This window comes from Cheilinus undulatus, linkage group 12 (genome assembly GCF_018320785.1).
Source record: "Cheilinus undulatus linkage group 12, ASM1832078v1, whole genome shotgun sequence".
In the NCBI taxonomy this organism is placed as follows: Eukaryota; Metazoa; Chordata; class Actinopteri; order Labriformes; family Labridae; genus Cheilinus; species Cheilinus undulatus.
Window position 1 is genome coordinate 18637671 of NC_054876.1, and position 20703 is coordinate 18658373.

General features: G+C 39.7%; 1 protein-coding gene across 1 annotated transcript in view; it reads right to left on the reverse strand.

Moving 5' to 3' along the window:
• Positions 1-1639: 1639 nt before the first annotated feature.
• zzef1 (zinc finger, ZZ-type with EF hand domain 1) overlaps positions 1640-20703 on the reverse strand; it is a 64937-nt gene continuing 45873 nt past the window's right edge. Inside the window, exons 45-54 of the mRNA XM_041800974.1 lie at positions 20589-20689; positions 20356-20491; positions 18434-18793; positions 18200-18343; positions 17738-17906; positions 17527-17625; positions 17235-17400; positions 14608-14758; positions 10069-10140; positions 1640-6614 (exon numbers count right to left, since the gene is read on the reverse strand). Of these exons, the coding sequence (XP_041656908.1) occupies positions 6534-6614; positions 10069-10140; positions 14608-14758; positions 17235-17400; positions 17527-17625; positions 17738-17906; positions 18200-18343; positions 18434-18793; positions 20356-20491; positions 20589-20689 (1479 nt within the window). The 3' untranslated portion in view covers positions 1640-6533. The remainder of the gene's footprint in view (positions 6615-10068; positions 10141-14607; positions 14759-17234; positions 17401-17526; positions 17626-17737; positions 17907-18199; positions 18344-18433; positions 18794-20355; positions 20492-20588; positions 20690-20703) is intronic.

Below are 20703 nucleotides of genomic sequence, written 5' to 3' on the forward strand. Positions count from 1 at the left end.
AAAAAATCCTCTCCCAATAGTTCTCTTGCAGACTGAATAAGCTTGCCCTCCAGGATTTCGTATATTCTGCTGCATTTATTTTGCCCTCTACCTTTACAAAACTTCCAGGGTCAGCTGCTTAAATGCTTCCCCACAGCATGATGCTGCCACCAGCATACCTCACAGTGAGGATGGCGTGTTTGCGTTAATATGTAGTGTTTGATGTCCGCCAAACATAGCGTCTTGTCTGATGGCCAAAAAGCACCATTTTGGTCTCATCAGACCAAAGACCTCTTCCACTTGACCCTGGAGTCTCCCACGTGCCTTCTGGTGAACTCTAGTCAAGATTTAATTCAAGTGAACTCTGGGGAATGCTCAGTGTCTTTTCTTTGAGCTGTTGAGTGTTCTTTTGTCTTCATGGTGTAATGGTAGCAACGAATGCTGATTAACCAGTTACTGGACCTTCCAGACACAGTTGTCTTTATACTACAGCCACTTGAGACATATTCACTGCACTCAGGTGATCCCTATCTTATTAAATGTGAGACTACTATCACCAACTGGCTGGACCTCTGAGTCAGGTCAGTCACTTTAAAGGGGGGTGAATATTTATGCAGACACTTATTTCAAGTGACATATTTTTATTTGACATTACTTTGTAGAAATCTGTTTTCCCTTTGACATTAAAGAGTGTTTTGTTGTAGCATTTAGCATTTACTCGGGTTATCTTTGTCTAATATCAAAACTGGTTTGATGATCTGAAATGTGACAAGTATGCAAAAAATTCCGAGAAAATGAGAAAAAGTACTTTTACTGCATGTTCATACAAATTTTGCAATACATTGTTTAATTTACGAGAGTAACTGACTGGCTGCACTTCATATAAATACCCAGGACAATCTTACAGTTCATGCAAAGAGTTGCAGGTATTTCTCTGGTTAAAATCTAGAGAAAGGATTTTTCACTGGCTAAAACTTCAAATTTCTGACCTTGACAAAGTATAACCTATCTCCAGAGCTTCCCTTGTTACAGCATCCTGCTTTCTCTGCTGCTTCTTTCACCTTGATGAAATGAGAGCTCTGGGATGCTATGTTTAAAAAAATGTAGGAGACTGAGGAAAGGGAGGGGGAAGGAGGATAGGGAGGAGGAGGAGGAGGAGGGGAGGCCAGAGAGCTGACTCACCCTCAGTGTGGGGGCTTTTGCTGGCGCAGGGGGGCACTGAATCATCTGGAACCCTTATTGAATATTTCCTGCATTTGATGTCATTATCGCCCCAGTGATCAGCACTGCCATCATCAGCTCTGTCCCTGAGACTCCAGATCACAGCTAGGGGGGGCAGGAGGGCTTTGAGGTGAAAAACCATGTAAGAAGAGGAAGTGGATAAACAGAAGAGCGTTCTGCCCGGACTTATGGAGATGTAGGAGAGAGGATGTGTTTGGTTGAATACGTGGGATGTCTGTAATAAAGTGCAGGAGACGGACTTGTTTTCTTGGAGTAAAAAGATCCAGAGAGAGGACTATTGATGGATCACTGAGTGCAGTTTCTGCAGAGGGTGAGCGTGTGGGCTCTAATCAATGCAGACTGAGTGATCAATATGTTATTTGTTGCAGCACAGAAATCCTCAGTTGATCCTACACATAAAGAAACATGACAGCAGAAGTTAAGTCATTTCTATTTTTATTAGAAATGGATCGCATTTCAACCCAAGCAATTTATATATTTATTTTTTAACCTTCAGAGTGCCATGCATACAAAATCAGAATCAAAGTGTCTGTCTGCTAGTGCCCAATAAAGTTTTAATATATTTGTAAGGGGTTGATATCAAAGTCTTTCTCCTGTGCAATTAATATTCACAGATATGTACATTCAAATTAGTCAGCCTCGAATATCAAGCATCCTCGCAAATAAAAGAAAAAAAGAACCAACATTAAAAGTAAAAAGTTACAAAAACCTTCAAATTAAACAATATATTTCTCTTTTAAAATAGAATTAATAACTATTCGGCTAACATGAGTTAAATTATGATTGCTTCATTTTTAACCATAGGCACGTCGTAGATAAATGAGGCGTCTTAGAAGCCAAACTGAGGCCGTATGCATCTCTTTCTCTCTCCTTGTTGCAGCTGATGTCTGTGTAAACAAAACCACCGAGCTATTCTGCGGCAGGAACCGCTTTAAAAATAAAAATACAAATAAAAAAAAAAAAAAAAAAAAAAAAAGAACAGAACAATGTCTAAATGTTTTCTCTGCTCCAGCTTCTCACAGGGTCGCTTTCTGATATGTGATCAACAGAGAAGGAGCTCGACCGGGAGCTGCTTCAGAGATGTTTTCATGGCTCACAATGATTGGTTTCTTTGGTATAAACAACCATTCCTACAAAGAAAAGAACCACTAAATCTGAAAATTAATACAGTACTGATTGGAAAACAATCCAAGCTCCCTCTCTATGAAATTTTGATTTGTCTAAAAAACACAACATGAAGTTTTTCTTACATTAAAGTGAATGATGACTGTTTGTCGCTAAATGTGTGATGTGAAGTTACATTAAACACTTAAGAAAACCTCATATCATCAATTTTTTGTATAATTACAAAAGATGAGGTAATTCAGCAATACAGGATCAAACTTTGAGTGATTTAGTGAGACAATGTGTCTATTTTACAGAGTTTTGTTCATCAGTGTTTCATTTGTTAACAATGGCAGTCAGTTATGTGTTCAGAGGTGAAATTTAGGCCAAGTTTACACATTTTAGCTGTTTTTTAACACCACAACGGCATTTTGGTGCCTGAAAACAAAGTTCTGGAAAGGGCTCCAAAATGCAAACTTAAGCTCAATTCACTCATGCAACCTGAACATTTCTGGACATTTCAGGGTCATCAATCTAGAAAACTTCCTGAATTGTTTGCTCACACTTGCCCCTTTTAAGAGGGAGTTTTCCTGTGGTTTGTAAGTCTGTCTGTGGAAATTCAGGAAGTTTTCAAGTGTTTCGTGCAAGTGTGAATAGGGCTTTACCAAAAAACTCGACTTAGTCGACTTAGGACTCCCTTTGACCCTTGCAAAGCAGATGGATTGGCCAGACTCCATGTATAATCAGGAAAATCCATCTCTCAAAGCTCTGAAACAATTGTGTCAGGTCTGAACTGGCCAATCAGCATCACTTGAGGAGAACGAGGTAGTAGCAAAGGAGGGAGTTTAGCTTCACTGGAAGCCAATAGCAATGACTGCCGCCAGTGCAGCATTTTGCTCAGATGTAGCTATAGTGGCAGTTTTATCAGAATGAGCCACATTTCTTTATCAAATAAAGAGCAATGAACAGCACTGAAAGCTTCTCTTGGCACAAATGTTTTTGCACTTCTTTCTATCGGCCTCTACATGGGTTTTATCCACCAACAAGCTCCATAAACAGTCTGTCAAGCTCAGGTTACTACCAGATCTGGGCATGCCTGCAACCTCATTTTATCTTGATGCTATGATTGACTTGTGACGAATGTGCCAGACAGAACGTTCCTCTAATCACCTTCTAAGATTTTTTTGAAAAGTCCTGCCCTTTCCAAATGCTTACTAAGGGAGCGTTCCCAGATGAATGTGAAACATTGCCTGTATATTAAATATATGAAACAGTCTATCTCACGTGTTCAGTATTTTGAAATTTAGAAACCTGTAAAACCACAAACATAAGGACAGTTTCAACTAATTTTTTTGCATGATAGTGCTCTAAATGTGCACTAGGCAACTCAGCCAGACTGAAAGACTACACACCCGCCATTTACATCTTTCAGTGGAGAGCCTACACAAGAGATCTTACTGAAATTTGCAAAATCCAGTGTGACCTTTAAGGAAAAACAAACATGAAGGATGACTGAAATCCTCAGCTGGCTGTCTTGGCATGTGTTATAAATGCAGTGCAACAAAACCAGGAAAAGCATATGGGTGAAATCCTGTGATGCTACCTGGTCTGTTTGCTCCCATTAGGTATTGTGGGTATTCTGTCTGAGGCAGTCAAACCTTGAATTGTTAACTGAGAAACGTTTGATATTTAGAATGGTTGGGGGGCTCTGACGGAATAGGGAGCAGGAAAATTTGTGAAAATTCTTGACAAGCTTTGATCAGGATTACCTGACCAATAGACTGTTTTAAATATCCACTGCATGGAAGATATTAAACATTGATCTGGAGAACATCCTATAGACCTCAGTTCTCATCTGGTCTACCCTCAAGACCCACCAGTTTCTTCAATGACAAACCGCTACCTACACTAAAGAAAACAAAACAATAAAACATGTTTATCTAATGAATAATGATGCAACTTGGATCTTGACAAAATATATGAATATTTATATGATTTTTTTACCATTTTCAAGAGACCTTGAGAAATAACCTGATCATTGTAGGAAAACAGCTTTGTTACTACAAGAAAAGGAGATAAATGAGTTGAAAAACTAAGAAAACATTTCAATTTACCCTTTATCACAGTAAAACAGTAAAATAACATAAATGGATGCCTGTCCACCAAGAACTGTAGTACCTTATTGACCTTTTGCCACCAATTTTCCCAGAGAGATATTCATGACTCACTGAAAACAACTTTAAACAGGTCCTGACCCACCAGTTGAGAATCACTACTATAGATGGTGTTTGCGAAGGATAGGGGGATTGGACAAACCTGTCTGTCACAGTTGTCACAGGCAACAACACAGGTAATGTAGTACACATGTACCACCCTGGCGAGTAAACTACATAACATAAGCTTGACAGGCAATGAACGTTCAATGAACGTTAGTGGAATCAGCTGACGTATGCCGAAGCCAAGAAGAAATGCCCAATTCTAATAAAACTGCCACTATAGCTACATCCATGCAGGTCACCATTGTTCACAGGCTTCAAGTAAAACTAAATCACTTCTAAAGCTACTGACTGTCCTCTAATGATGCTACAATCAAGATCTGACCGAAATAAGCAGGGTAAAGATTTGCAAGATGGATCCACCTGACAGACATGAAATCCTGTTGATCTATTGGCTTTGCAAGAGTTTTTTTTTCTGCAGGGGGCGAACAATTAGGTTCAAAGTCGTCTTGTGTTTGGCCAGCCTCACACAATGGCACATTGTGGTTCCAATAAACAGCCAAGTTAAAGAGGTTGAACTACAACAATGGTGGACTTAAGAGTTTGGTTTGTGCTGCTTACTCCTAGTCCACATCTTAAAATCGACTCGCTTTGTAGTCCAGGGTCTCTGGGGTCCACTGACTAGCAACCCTGCCTTATCATCTGCCTACATAAACTTTCATGTTTTAGCATTGTTTCTATGTGAATGCAGCACTTTTTAAATTGAAAAGTTTTCAGTGGATAATTTCCAAGTAAATGTGGCCACAGTTTGTATATTTGTGGGAACAATTCTCACATTCATTTCATTATGTATTCTAGGGGGAGATGATTGTGTGACCAGCTTTTCTTTCAGTGCTGTAAAAAAAAAAAAATGAAAGATTTAAACCTAATTAAACTCAGCTAAAATAATAAATAAGTGGATAAAAGTGAAGGCCTTTAAGAGATTCTCACTGACATTTTTTGCTATTATTCATTTTCATGAACATCTTTTGACATCATTCATTCATTCACGAGTAAAGGAGTGAAAATACTTCAACATATTGGTAGAATAACAGAAGGAATGCTTTGCGATAGTATTTTATCACAGTTTTCCCTCAGCTGTAATTCTCATCCTATGCAGACTATGGCTATCGTTGGCTTTGTGATAATCCTGTGCAGCCCAATCAAGCTGTCATCAGGTCTCAAGTGGGTTTTTAGCGCATATTACACGTGTCATCATGATGGATTTAAGTTAAGGAGAATAGTGATTATCAAGTTATCCTATCCTTCAACAAGAGCCCTAAAAATACCATCATCTGCCTCTGTTGTCAGGAAGGAAAGGAGGTAAAAAGAGGAGAAAAGGTGAGAAGGAAGGCAGGAAGGAGGGGGTGGAAGGAGCTAGTAGGTCAGTACCTTCTCCCCACGGTGACTAATGAATCTCCTCTGTCCTGGACAGTATTTTTAGGATGCTCTACATGTCCGCAGAGACATGCGAGTCGCCAAGGTGACCTGTTTTCACCATGATCAACTATGAAACCAAGAGTGGCTGCTGTTCAGGAGGAAAAAAGGCAGGACGAAAAAGAGCTCACTCCCCCTTGAAGGTCGCTGATTTGGCACACGGCATGTCCTTTAGCACGGCATCTTCAAGTAAAAACTTCATAATACAAATAAAAGGAAAAAACAAGAGACCCCGCAGTTGTTCCTGCTCCAGTGAATGCACATGCTGATAAACTGGATTCACCTAAGGCAAAAAGGATTGTGAGTAAGTGTGGAAAGTGCTCTTCGAGTGTCATCCTCCACAGCTCCAGACAGATGACTGCAGAGACGTTCAGGTGTGGAGAGGATGGAGGGGGGACTCTGGTCAGGGAGGTTTTTCTCCCCCACCTCTCTTGACCCTGTTCAAAGTTATCCAGCTGAGTCAGGATGTGTCCCCCTTCCCTCAGGTTGGTCTCCCCCAGTCTCCCTGTGGTGCCCTCAAGGAGACACGTTGAGGAGCTTGGTAGATTTATTGGGGTAATTGATGGCCAGGCTGATGGCAGCGATGTTCTTTAGAGCCTGCACAATAAAAAAGGGAGTGAATGAATTAGAGAAGAGAAGGGAGAAGGCGAGTTTTTCACATGGGCTCTGCATTGCATGCTGAGTTGAGATTAATAGGTGCACTCATTCCACTAAATTAATGATGCCAGGACTGTACAAATTACATGACTTAAAAAAGGAAAGTGCTTAAAAGACTTATGTTTTTGTTTCTCTCTGAGTTTCAGTAACTACCAGTGCAGGTGAATGTTTCTCTCTGCCTAGGTATGATACCAGTGACAGAGTGAGCACCATTTTTTTTAATTGTTTAATTATTACCATCTACCAAGATACAGTAACAAATAAAGCTAATGTTAGTTGTGAGAAATGTTGGCTAGTGTAACTTTTTAAGTTACTGAAAAAAAATGCCTTTGAGTACTTTTGCATTTCTGAAAAATTGTAAAAATGCCACGCAGCTAACTGAAAGTCTGCCTTTCAATGTGTTCAATAGGGACATAGAGAGCCTAAGAAATGATAATAATCTGTAACTCTGCAGGCTAGTAACAGGATTAACAGGCATGATATGCAGTGCCTATAAAAAGTATTCATTCTCTTAGATGTTTTTCCCTATTATTGGTTTTATACATTAATCATGGTCAATACAATTTGGCTTTTGTTTACAAAAAATACAGAAAAAAACTCTTTAATGTTAAAGTGAAAACAGATTTCTACAAAGTGATGTCAATCAAATAAAACTATGTAATGTAAAATAAGTGACTGCATAAACATTCACCCCCTTTGAAATGGCTGACCTAATTCAACAGAGGTACAGCCACATTGCAATGTCCAGATGTGCAAGCCTGACTGAGCTCTATCAACACAGACTGTGTGATGTGAAAGATTTATGCAGTCAGTATTTTGACATTACATATCTTTATTTAACTGATGTTAATTCTACAAATCTGTTTTCATGTTCGCATTTAAGAGCTTATTTTAAAATTTCTTTTGTCCAGAAAAGCCAAATTGTATTGATCATGACTGATTTATAAAATCAATAAAAGGGTAAAACATCAAAGGGGGTGAACACTTTTTATAGGCACTGTACAAAACCAAAATCAGCACAGGCATGTGGACGGTAACCTGCAGGGAGGACTGATGGTTAGTTATTTAACACTGTTAACCTTCTGACACTTTAAATATCCTGTACTGAATTTGAACCATTTTTTTACTTTCTGACTTTTAGTTGTCTGAATTAAAATTTTCATTAAACTGAATGGGAAATGAGTCGCCTTGGACATCCACGTTTAAATCTTGCTGAACCTTTAAATTGTTAAAGTTTCCAAACCTCAACAATTTAAAGGTTCAGCAAGATTTAATTCAGAGGACATCTTTGAACACTGACACTGAAATGCTTTAGCAAAGATCTGACTTTATACGCTTCATCAGCAATGGAGCAACTCTGGCATATGAATGGAGTCCTTTAATTATACATTGTTTATCTGTTTAACTTTGTTTGCTGTTAGCTGTATGTTTTATAAGCTTGATGAGGACACTGACACTAAAGGGAAACAGTTAAGTCAAAGGCTTTGTGAAAGGATATGAGCTAAAGAAAGAGAAAAATGTTCTGTAGATATGAGAGGAACTCTCTGAACTTATGTTATTACAAAGACCCCTTTGACAATAAACATAATAAACAGTCAGACCTTTAAAATACAAAACTGCTGCTTTAATTTAGTGACTATTGCACATACAACAGCTGCTGTCTCCCGGTCTCATCTGTACTTTAAATATGATGTTATTTCCAGGGTAAATGTCTCTGCCGATAGACAAAACTGAATTATTTTCTAAACTTGGACAGTAAACGATTATATTGCCTTTTGCATTTTTACTACAGTGGCTGTTCAATAATTTGTCATTTTTGAATGCTGGGATTTTTTGCTCTGTGATAAGTAATTTTCACCCCGGTGATTTCCTTGGAGCTCCAACACAGCTCTGGGTAACGCTCCAACACACCGCAGTACCTGATGATTGTGTTTACACGCTTGGAAGGTTTAGTGGATATTTCCTTTGCAAATGCCATGTCAAAAACACACGCATGGCTCTCTGTTTTTAGTGTTTAATTGTGCAAACGACAGGATGAATAATAGCCAGAGAGAAGCAATCCTCTGAACAATGTGCGGCTCATTGTTTTGGTCTAATAAACTCCTCAGGAAACAAAAGGCCATTCCAGGAGGTGAAGACACATTTTGTTCTGGATGGCTGTAAACGTTTTTTCTGCAAGCCTCTGCATACTCACTCATGGATTCAGCATCATCGTCGTCCTAATAGCTATGACTACTGCCAAGTCACCTATGGTTTCAACCTGACAGGTATTAGATAACGACTCTACAGAACCACCCACAATGTTTTTTATTTTTCCACGACCCCGCATCCTCTGCTGCTCTTAACTGCCTTCAGGCTCCTCTGATGTGTTCGGGGTCCTTGTTGCACAGAGCGCTGCTGTGGCTAGCTCTGCCGCGAATGCTAATGGACTGTAATTATCAAATACATTAGTCCTGAGTGAGGCCCACACACACTCCAAACAAAAGGAGGGGGGTGCTGAGGGATCTGCTGGGTGTCAACAGCTTATGATTCACTGGTAAAGAGACTTCAGCCTGTGGGTGACTCACAGACCGCTCAATCAACCAGACTGTGCGTTTAACAAAAGAGTTGTGTGTATAACTTGTGGGTGCTCGGACAACTTCTATGAGCTGATCTCATCTGTGTTAGGATGAAAACCCATAAAAGATAGGGCTTTGAATTCAGAAAGACAGGGATTAAATATGGGGTTTTAATGTGGATCCTGTTCAAAACCAATAATGTTGCATTTATGTTGTTTGTGGTTTCCACTGGTATACTCTCCTCTGTTTACACATGGACAGTTGTTTGTTTCTGTTGTTTTGGGTTATCCATTTAAGATAAAGGCAACTAAAGATGTGCAACACAGGTTTTTCCTTTAAGGCACATTAAAGGGCCTCCTATTGCAGGAGTTCCCTTAACTTTTCAGCCTGTGGCCCCCAAAATATCAGTGCCAGAGACTGGGGACCACAGCTATCCCTGAAGGTGGTTAAAGCATAGTTGTATGCTGCCATACACATTCAAGAATAGTTAAGATAAGATAAGACTCTATTGATCCTCAGAGGGGAAATTCTGGAGAAGACAATCTAAACTCCTAGAAAAGGTACTGCTGGGATTTGAACCCAGGATGTCCTCTTTACAAGACAGGCGCTTTAACCAACTAACCCACAGTGCCACAACAGTTGTGAACAGACTTTAAGAATTTCCAAACATTACTTCGATTTTAGCATAACTCTTAATGTCTATGGTTTTAATTTTAATTTAATTAATTTTATGCATTCATGCAAGGGGTCCTGCTCTGACTTTGGCAACCACCATCCCATAGTGTTGTAAATGCACTGACAGTTTTTATGTAAAGATCTAAAGGAGTGAATTTTACCATTGCAGTGTGGTTGAGGAGCTGCTCGTCAGTGGTCATGGATAAAAGGTATTCCTGGAGGATCCCCTGCGACTGAAAAAAACACATTAAAGATGGGTTTATATGGTTTCTGCAAAGATATTTGAAAAGAGACAAAGGTGCTTTGACATATTGGCAGAAAAAAACTGATACAGCAAAGTCCTGGCATTTATAATGAGCCAATATTGGATCAATACATAAACACAAGTATGGATCTTTTATCATACTGACTTTGGCAGCGCTATTATAAACACAAATTTTAACATCTTGTTACCAGAGGAAAAAAATAATTGCTAATCTGAAATACTTTTGTAAACCTTAATTAAAATTAAATTCAACTCAAAACTTTAAGAAAAACCAAGATAAAATGACAACAAAACACATAGAAAGATGGTGCAATCCATAATTCAGAAAAGCACCAAAAAAAAAATCAGAAATTTTGTGCACATTGTGAAAAAAACAACAAACAAAAAAAAAACTTAACTTGATTTCATATTCTTCAAGCTTCAGATTGGTATCATTCTCATATAGGCTTCTGAATTGTAGAATTGTTCTAGACAGAAATTCCATGCCAGAGAAAAGCTATCTGAGAATGAGACGGACTCTGCTTTTTATTTCATATTAATTTTTGTTCCCCTTGAAAGCTCTGAGTTTCTTCAGGGTAAAGAATAGGGAAGTGGGATTTGTAAGAAATGTGTGAAAACATTCAACTATTATTTAACGTCTCTTTAAAAGTAACCATTTCATTTAAAGTCTCCCAGTTGTTTTGAAGGCTACATATACAGAGCATTTAGAAAGTATTCAGACCCCCTTCATTTCGTTTCAAACTTTGTTATGTTGCAGCTTGATGCTACAACATAACTGGGTGTTTCAATTTCTTATTTTTCTCATTATCTATACCCTGTACCCCATTATGACAAACAATGAAGATACAATTTCAGAATTTTTTGCAAATATATAAAAAAGAAAAACTGAAATATCACATTCACATAAGCATTCAGACCCTTTGCAAAACACTTAAAATTAGCTCAGGTTCTTCCCATTTCACTTGATCCTTGCTGAGTCCACCTGTGGGAAATTAAATTGCTTGGTTATGATTTGGAAAGGCACATATCTCTTTAGAAGGTCTCGCAGTTGAAAATGCATATCAGAGCAAAAACAAAGAATATAACATTTTCTGCAGCACTGAAAGTTCCCAAGAGCACAGTGGCCTTCATAATTCTCAAACAGAAGAAGTTCGGCACAACCAGGACTCTTCTAAGAGATGGTCACCCAGCCAAACTGAGCAACTGGGGGAGAAGGGCCTCAGTAAGAGAGGTGACCACAAACCAAATTCTCACTTTGCTCCACATGAATGCCAGACTAATGGCTTACATGTGGAGTTTTTTGCCAACTCCAAGTGGGCTTTCATGTGCTGCACTGAGGGAAGGCTTCCATCTAGCCTCTCTGCCGTAAGCCCAGGTCAGTGTAGGGCTGCAGAGGTGGTTGTCCTTCTGGAACTTTGTCTCATCTCCACACAGGATATCTGAAGCTCAGTCAAAGTGACCATCAGGTTCTTGGTCACCTCTCTTACTAAGGCCTTTTACCTGGATCGTTCAGTTTGGTCAGACGTCCAGCTCGTGGAAGAGTCCTGGTTGTGCCAAACTTCTTCCATTTTACAGTTATGAAGGCCACTGTGCTCTCTGGAACTTTCAGTGCAACAGATTGTTTGGTAGCCTTCCCTAGATCTGTGCCTTGCAACAATCCTGTCTCTGAGCTCTGCAGGCAGTTCTTCTGACCTCATGGCTTGGTTTTTGCTCTGATATGCACTGTCAGGTGTGAGGTCCTCTATAGAGAGGTGTTTTCCTTCCCAAATCATGTCCAATCAATTTCATTTACCACAGGTGGACTCAAGTTCAGGTGAAATTACCCCAAAAATACCATATCTACCTAAACAGACACTCCCCTCTCATACTGACTACCCAGTCCAGTTATAAAGAAGGCTAGGATCCTTGAACACTCTTTATCTCTTTCTTACTATCAGTCTGAACTATTGTTTGTTGAAAAAGTCTCTTTAAGCTATCAACAAAGTATAGAGCACTTCGCCTAAAGCCTCATGAGACAGATGTGTCACAGGTTTCACAAGCAGAGAGAGTCTGAGAACAAAGACAAAACCACAGAGTGGCTAAATGGGCCAAGACCAGGCCACATGGAGTCTTTGCATGACAGGAGACACAATCCAGATCACTGGTCCTCCATTCATCTCGCTGCACCCTGACTGTTTATGCCGGGGAACATCCTAGGACCATTTGTTCAGTCAGCAGTGCATGACATGCTGTTTTGATTCCTAAATATAACTTTCACTTCCTGGGATAGAGGGTTTGTAGAGTCTCAGAGGACATGGCTGTGAGCTTCATGTGTGCACAGAGAGTGAGGACTGAAGCTGGAATGTGAAGCCACTAAAAACTATAAAATGAGCCAGTCCTGGGTCCAGACCTAATATGGCCAGAGAGGACTGAGTGAGGATAGCTGTATGTCATCACTGCAGTTACACTCGTAAGTCAATGTGACATGAAGGCCACCAACCTCAGTCCAGACTAATCTGCACTTTTCAGAAGGGTGCTGACAGATGGTGCAGAGTACTGCAGGTAGAGTGCTGATCCTCACAGCTGGTGCAGGTTTTCCAACATTCAGCTCCATATTAGGGTGGATGGAAATGTGAGTTTCTGCATCGATACAGGTTTCTCTGCTTTGTTAGAAAATCCTCTGTGAAGGAATGCAGGAATTCTGCAGTGTGGCTTATTTAGGTTCACCTGATAGTATTGTGATTTTGGAGATAAACACTGAATTGCACAGAGTGGGGTTTATCAGGGACTACCTCCAGAATTTGGGAGTGGAGAGGATGGAATGACCTGCTAGCAGTCCTGACCTCAAGTATGAGGAGGAGGTGCCAGGCTGTTGTGGCTGTGTATGGTTCTTCCACACGCTACTGAGGCTCCTCTTTGTTAAATTCAATTCAATTCAATTCAACTTTATTTGTATAGCACATTTCATACAGGCATAAGCTGAATAAATTGTTAAATTGCCAATATGTCTTGTTTTTTCAAACTTCAATCATCCAATCCACTAAACACCAAACATGAGTCAATGACAGAATAAGCTGTTTGGCACTGGCAGAGAAGATTTGGCAAGTTTTTCATGGGGGCAACCCACATACTCAGCTCTGCTGCTCATCCCACAAATGCATGTTCCTTACAAATGTGGCGCCACTTAAAAGGGCAATAAACAGGCTTTCCAACGGTCTAAGATTTATTGCCATGAAGCATTGTTACAACAACAACAAAAAAAAAATCTACCAAACACAAATTTCTTTACTTTTTGTGCTAAGTTTATATTCTATTTGGAAAAATTAAATGTCATATTAGAAAACTACTGTTGTTTTTTCTGGCAAATTAACAAATGTCATTGATTTTGCCAGTGACAAAAACAACCACCATATGTTGACTTGGCCCCTTTGCAACAATTTCATTCATATTTCATTAATTTACCCTTCCTAAGACTTGAAGCTCAAATGGCATCAAACTATGCATAAAGAGCCAAAGTGACAAACTACTGAACTAAAACATTCACTTGAATTGTGCTGATAAAACAGGGGTTTAAAGTAGACACCCAAATGTGTCAGACAACTATCATGTGCCTATCATTGCTAACACTGGCGTGTCCACTGAGGTCCTCTCGGTTAAACTGCTGCATACTGCTACTGCCCCCTGGTGTATGTCCAACACCCTGCACCTCTGAGCCTCTCCTTTTCCCTCCCATGACACGATGCTCAGCCAGAACAGATGGGAGCCCAGATTCCATCCTGAATGACGAGTCGACTGATGTTATTTTATTGTCAGATTAGCAGCCCTGGGGCCACAGCAAGCAGACCTGGAGGGATTGGGGGACACGGTGCTTTTCTGGGACTGTCTGGTTTGATTGCATCTACAGATGGGAACCTCCTGGCTGACAGCGTGCTCGTAATCCCTGAGACTTCTCTTAATCAATAATGCAAGACAATTCAGGGAGAGAGGGAGAGACAGGGAGAGCATCACACTTTAAAATGGATAGCTTCTCTCCCTCTCTCTCTCGGGCAGTCTGCAGGGAGTCGGTGTGGCTGTGTGGCTGTCTGGCAGATGGCAGGGCCGCGCTTTGGCCTCGAGCCCAGCACAGAACAGGTGGGAGGAGGAAAACATGCTCACCTCACAGAGAGACGGATAAAGACGGAGAGAAGGGAAATACAAAGATACAGAATGAATGGGGCAATTTTTCCAAACATCTTACTTAAATAGCCTCATAATGAAAACATGATCAAACTAAAAAATGGTTCTAAATAAACCTTATTAATCCTAATCTCACCCACAGAGTCCATACAGCAGTCATCACATCCTAAATACCTGAAATGTAATGCATATCAGCCTCCAGCTTCAACAACAGACACTTTTAAAACACTATATACAGTACTAAGCCTGCAAAGGTGAGCGGTGCGTGTGTTTCACTCACAATGGCACGGGCCTCTGCGATGAAGAAGAGTTCAGTCAGGGCTCTGTGCAGAGGCAGCAGCACAGTGATACTGGTGGGATCCTGGCTCAGGCCGTTTTCCATGGACATAAAGAGCTGCCACAGAGGTCGCAGCAGCATCAGTTCACAGGCACTGGGATGAAAACAGATCAATAATGAGAACAAAAATCACAGGTATACCAGCAGAAAAGAAAATATAAAGAGTTAAATTCAGAGCAAAGCCACCACAGACAACTCAAAGAACTAAACTTTATGTTTTCATCAACTTTTTGGGGCTTTTTCACTTTAACTTGATTTAATTTGAACTTTCATTGCGTCTAAAGGACCTCAAGAGTTAGAAAAGATCTAAACATTGAATATAAATCATTTATGTAAAAAGGAACTTCATGGTAAAAACACAATACACAAATAAAGCTTGTGTTCCTATTCCCAGAGAACAGCTTGACTTGAAGTTTTTATTATAAATGAGGAAAAAGGTAATTATACCAAAAACATGACAGACAACAAAATGGAATTATTAACATGGACAAGAATTAAGTAGGGCAGTCAAAAGATTAAAATCTATAATTATTCTCAGCACCCAAGCCTGGACCCAAGAGAGAAGAAAAACTGACAGATCAACATCGCAAAAATCCACATAGATTTTAGTTGTTTCACTGATAAAACCCTAAAAAAAGGCCTATGCATGCTTTTCTTATCAAAAGATATAAAGAGATGTATAAACTACTTAATAACTGCTTTATCATAGTTTTGGTTGATATTTTCAAATCTAATTTTGGTAGCCTCAGAGCAGACAAAGCCTCGCGCCACGATCTTTGCGCCCGAGTTTGTGATATGATACCAAGTACAATATCTCCAATGTTTTATGAGCAAAAGTACTCAGGCTTGTTATCGACACTGATACATGATACTGGTATTTGTCTGTGCATCCTTATCAAGTAAAAATGTATTGAAGCAGAAATGTTATTATCTACATTACACACTAACCCCATTCCACAATTTCACTCCACAGATGGTGATACAAAAACTATTTTACTGCCTATATATTTAGTTCAATTGCAAATATAAACTGATTAATCACATATTCCTCTAAATTCAAAATACAAATAAATCATTTTTCATCAAAAAAAGGTTGACTTCCCCTCATTTTACAACTCAAATTATGCTCCTAAGCAGCTTTTTTATTGTTTCAGAGTGTGCCCTCCATCACTGAAAGGTCTGATGTCAGTTTAAGTGATCTTTACATTTCCACATTACTCCTGTGTAAGCTGCAGTACAGTTGCAGGAGAGGAGTGTAATTATTTAGGATTTCACTAATGCTGAAACTAAAAGTCTCTTGTTAGTTTTCTCACCAACTACGTTTCGTGGCTCAAAGGTGGAGCTCTTCCTTGGCTTTGATCAGCATCAAACACTTTAGCTGCTTTAGGATTTCAAGCTCTTTGATGAAAGTCAAAGGTACAGGCATATGTTTTTGAATATGTGAGGTAGTTCTAGCATGACAATGATCCAAAGCATACACGAAAAGCTACACAGGAGTGGTTTAAAGACAACAAGGTGAATGTTCTAGAGTTGTGGAGTCAAAGAGAATTTGCGGCTGGACCTGAAGAGAGCTGGTTAAGCCGATTCCCGTGCAACCTGACAAAGCTTCAGCAGTTTTGCAAAGAAGAATGGAGTAAAGTGGAGTGTTTAGTGTACAAGCCTGATTGAGATCTATCCACACAGATTCAGTGCTGTGATCTCAGCCAAAGGCACATCTACTAAATACTGACTTCAAGGGGATGAAGATTTGCAGTCACTTATTTTACCTTAATATTTTTATTTAACTGACATTACTTTGGAGAAATCTGTTTTCACTTTGACATTTAAGAGTTTTTTGGTCAAAAAAGCCAAATTATATTGACCGCGCTTGATTTATATGATCAATAAAAGGGGAAAAAATCCAAATAAGGTGAATATTTTTTATAGGCACAGTACTGAAAAAAATCTGTTGCTAAATGTAACCCCTTTTATGCCTGTGCTTTGTGTTTTTAAAGAATTTTAATATTTGGGACAGGCTATAAATCTATCTTTTTATCTATAGAATTGAAACTATAAAACTACACTGTCCTTACGCACCAGTGCATTTGGACAGAGATATGTACTTTGATATCAGGAAATTCTGCTTCTGTTCATGTATCAAAGATAAATCAGAATAAAATGGTTTGTAGTGCACTACTCTGAACACTTTTTATTCTTCTAAAAGTAAGACTGAAGTAAAAACAAGCAAGAATAAATTGTTCCTTCATGTCATCGTGTTCTGATGGTTGCTGAGTCAGTCTGCTCATGCAAATTCCTGAACACATCCTTCACCTCATATCCGTGGTGAAGTTTATGAAGGCTTTTATGCAAACTTTGTGTGGACGTTTAATCCTCCAACACTAAGGAAAGTCAGTGCTGGGTGCTCTTTATATAAGCTTGTCTGATCAGAAGGCCTGAGTCCAGACTAAAATACTACTTTTGGTGTCTATGCACTAAAATAGATGTAATAACTGCATTTCAGACAAAATAGGGGTGAGCTGTTGAGAAGCACCGACTGGAAAAAGGAAAGTGTAAAAGGCCTTGACTCTTACTTTGTGGACTGACACTGTAGGAGTCGGAGCAGCAAGTGGATGGCTTTGAGTCGCTGGTTCCCAGTCTGACGACAGGCCACGCCCACCTGCCACTCCCAGATGTCGGCCAGTGGAAGGTGACTCAGGACTTTTTCATCTGCTAACATTTGCTTCAGAATCTCAAAACCTGATTGGAAAAAAGAGAAATTGCAGCGAGAATGAATAAATTAAAGTTAATCTGTATTAAGTCAATAGTCTTACATTAAAGAATGACAAACCTCCAAAAAAGTTGAATGTTTGAATGTTATGTTACCTGTCTGGAAACGTCCTCTGTGGCCTCCTGTGACGGTGAACTTGTAGCCCCACTCTGTGTTACTCATGTCTGACATGAATCTGTAGTAGAGGGTGTCACCTGAGAGAAACCAGATTGCAAATTACATGTTTTAAATGATTTAAACATAAAAATCAGACTGAAAAATTCACATAAAAAGCCACAAAATGTGGAAAAGAAATTCACGGCTCACCAGGAATCTCAAAATCCGACCATTTCTGAGGAGAGCCACTGAAGTTGTGGACATCCTGGAGGAAATCACTGCTGCTCGACATGATGAGCTCGTCACAGCCCTCCTCTGTGTAGCAGCGGGAGTCAAACTTTACAGACAGGTAGATCGCCCCAGGTATGTGCACCTTGTCCTGAAAAGATGAGAAGAAGACCACCTTTAAATTCAACTGAAAAAAGATTTCCTTGGTAGTTCCTAAACCCCCAACAATACATGATTAAATCGATATTGTAAACAATATTTAAGGGATGGAAATTATTACTTTTGCATTTACATTTTCTGAAAGATGGATGGAGTGAAGGAGAAAATTAGGACTTTATAACCCAGAAAGATTGGCACACATGCTCTTTTCAATTATGTATCCACATCCAAAAGTTAGATCTCAAAATAATGTAGCTGATGCCAAAAAAAAAGTTGTTAACATACCTCGAAGTTGGTGTTATTGTCATACGGGTGTTTGGACTCTCTAATCTGCACAGCCATTCCCGGCTCCTCCATGAACTGACAGGCAGTGAGAGACAAACTGCACAGCATGCTCTGACTGCAGCCCTTCAGCACTCTCTGCAGAATCTGATCATTATAACAACATGAAAGCAACATTAACATACAATGCAACTGATCCAAACTACACAAACACAACACTTGAATCATACCCCCTACCTTCTCCCACAGCGGCCTCTCCTCCAGCTGCATCAGCATGTCCAGGATGTAGGCCATGTGTGAGGCCCCATTCAGCTCTAGGGCCTCCTCGCTCAGCGCCGTCTCTGCAGGCCAGTCAGCCAGGAGCAAGGCCAGCACATGGCGGGCGTACAGTGTGGCGATGGCCTGGTTGACCTTCACCAGGTATTGACGAACTGCCCTGTTGCTGCGGACGTCCAGCTCCTTGTGCAGCAGAGCCGAACTTTTTGTGCGCCTCTGTTTGGCGTAGCTGAGCTGTAGGTCGCTCTCTGAATTGGTGATGAGCTTCTGAGCCACAACATTGATCTCCTCTGTAGCCTTTTCACAGTGACTGGGCTTAGACTGTGCAAGGAGGTAACAATGAGGAAACATCAGAGTATTTATGAATAACATTCCCTCATTCCCTGAATGTGGCAGTTATAATGTGACAGAAATTTGTAAATGCAACTTTCTGAAGAACTGTGCAATGTTGTTCACCATTAAGTTGATAGTTATTTCATGTAACAAAACCCAGTCTAAATTAACACAGATTAGATATAAAAATTGTTGATAAAAGTGTTGATGTATGTATGTATGTATGCCTTTGGAAGCTGATTCTCACTTCTCAGTTACCATCAATTTTCTAGCAGTCTGCTAGCAGGTGTCTGAGGGGTTTTTGATTTATAGCCTTGTTCATTTTTGTCTCAGGTGTCATCATTTGTACTGAAATGAATATATGAATATAAAATAAATGCATAAAAATTGATGTTTTGTTAACGTTAGTGCTTCATTTTAGAAAACTCAGTTCATATGTCTGCTGGGGGGGTGTACCACAACCAATAAAGCAGTGAGGTCACTGTACAACCCAGCTAGTCAATGCAGCATCTACATATATAATATCTATGAATCAGAGATACAGAGTCTGGACACAGAGGTCATGATTTTCACATTTTTAAATGCTCTGGTTTTGTTTTTGTAGTGCATTTGTATACTGAGCAGTCTTGACCAATCACATACCAGTATAATTTGGTGTATACGGCTATAGCATGCCATGTTGACAACAATTAACAGTTGGAACTTTGTCCATGTTGATAACAAACAAGCTCCCATCGGCAATATCTAAATAATTTATGAGTCTCTGTATCAAACATCTGCACAGAAGTGCAGCAAACCATCAATTGTAGATCAAATATTTAAACCTGGGCCACAAATCTGCTTGACATTGTGTATAATGCATTTAGATGAAAAAGGAGCTGAACCCTGCTTCTATTACTCCATCTCAGAGCGATGTGATTGAGTCTGTGTCTTCTTAAAAAAGGCTTGGATTCTTGATTGATGTGTCACTGTCTTTTAAGCTTTATACTGAGCAGCTTGTAAAGAAATTAAAGCTGGGACTGGGTTTTTATTTCAGAAACAAGTCTTGCTTTTCTTTTGATGCAAAGAAAAAACCTTGTTGCCGCAACTTGTGTGCCTCTGATAACAGTGATGTTCTGAGGATGCTGGGGAAGACCACGAGTTGAAATGCGTCTGTTGTGCCTTGCCTTAATTAAACTGCTTAAAAGGACGTTTTTTAAGAGCTGACGTCTCAGTTTAAGTAAATCTCTTCTTGTCGGGCACCTGAAGAAGTTACTGTTTTGAGGGTACTCCTTGTTTCACTTTCCTTCTTACTTGACAACCCTGGTAGTGTGATAGCTTTGCAGCCCATCTGTATTCATTGTTAAATAGTGGAGTAAATAAACGGGGCATAACTGGGTTTAGGATTTCTTCACTGAGTTCTTATTTCAAATGCACACAATGAATTCTCTACTACTTCTATAAAGATGAGGAAAATTTAGGACCATCAAACTTGGACTAACTTGGAGAAAACACAACAACTTTTCAAAAGTTTTACAATAGTTCTGCTTTAAAGTTAGGAAAACACTCACCACACAGGAAACCACGATCATATCTGTATCCACAGCCTTTGTGTTCCTCTCCTCAGAGCGAGGCCGCCTGGTAGGTTGCCACTTCTGTGCCAGCGTTCGGATTGTCTCATCTGTTTTTATCTCTTCTCCATCAAATCTAAAAATAACACAAAGGGAAGTATTAGATGACCTTTAACTGTGTGGAAGCTTTAAAGAAAGTCTGAATCAAAAGGAAATGAGGAGTTGATCCTGACCTTTTCTGCACCTCCAGGAAGAAGGAGTCTGTTCTCTTCATCTGCAGCTCATACATGGCTCGCAGGATGGGCAGAGGGGCATTTAAGGCATCATGGGTGATCTGCATCAAAGAGA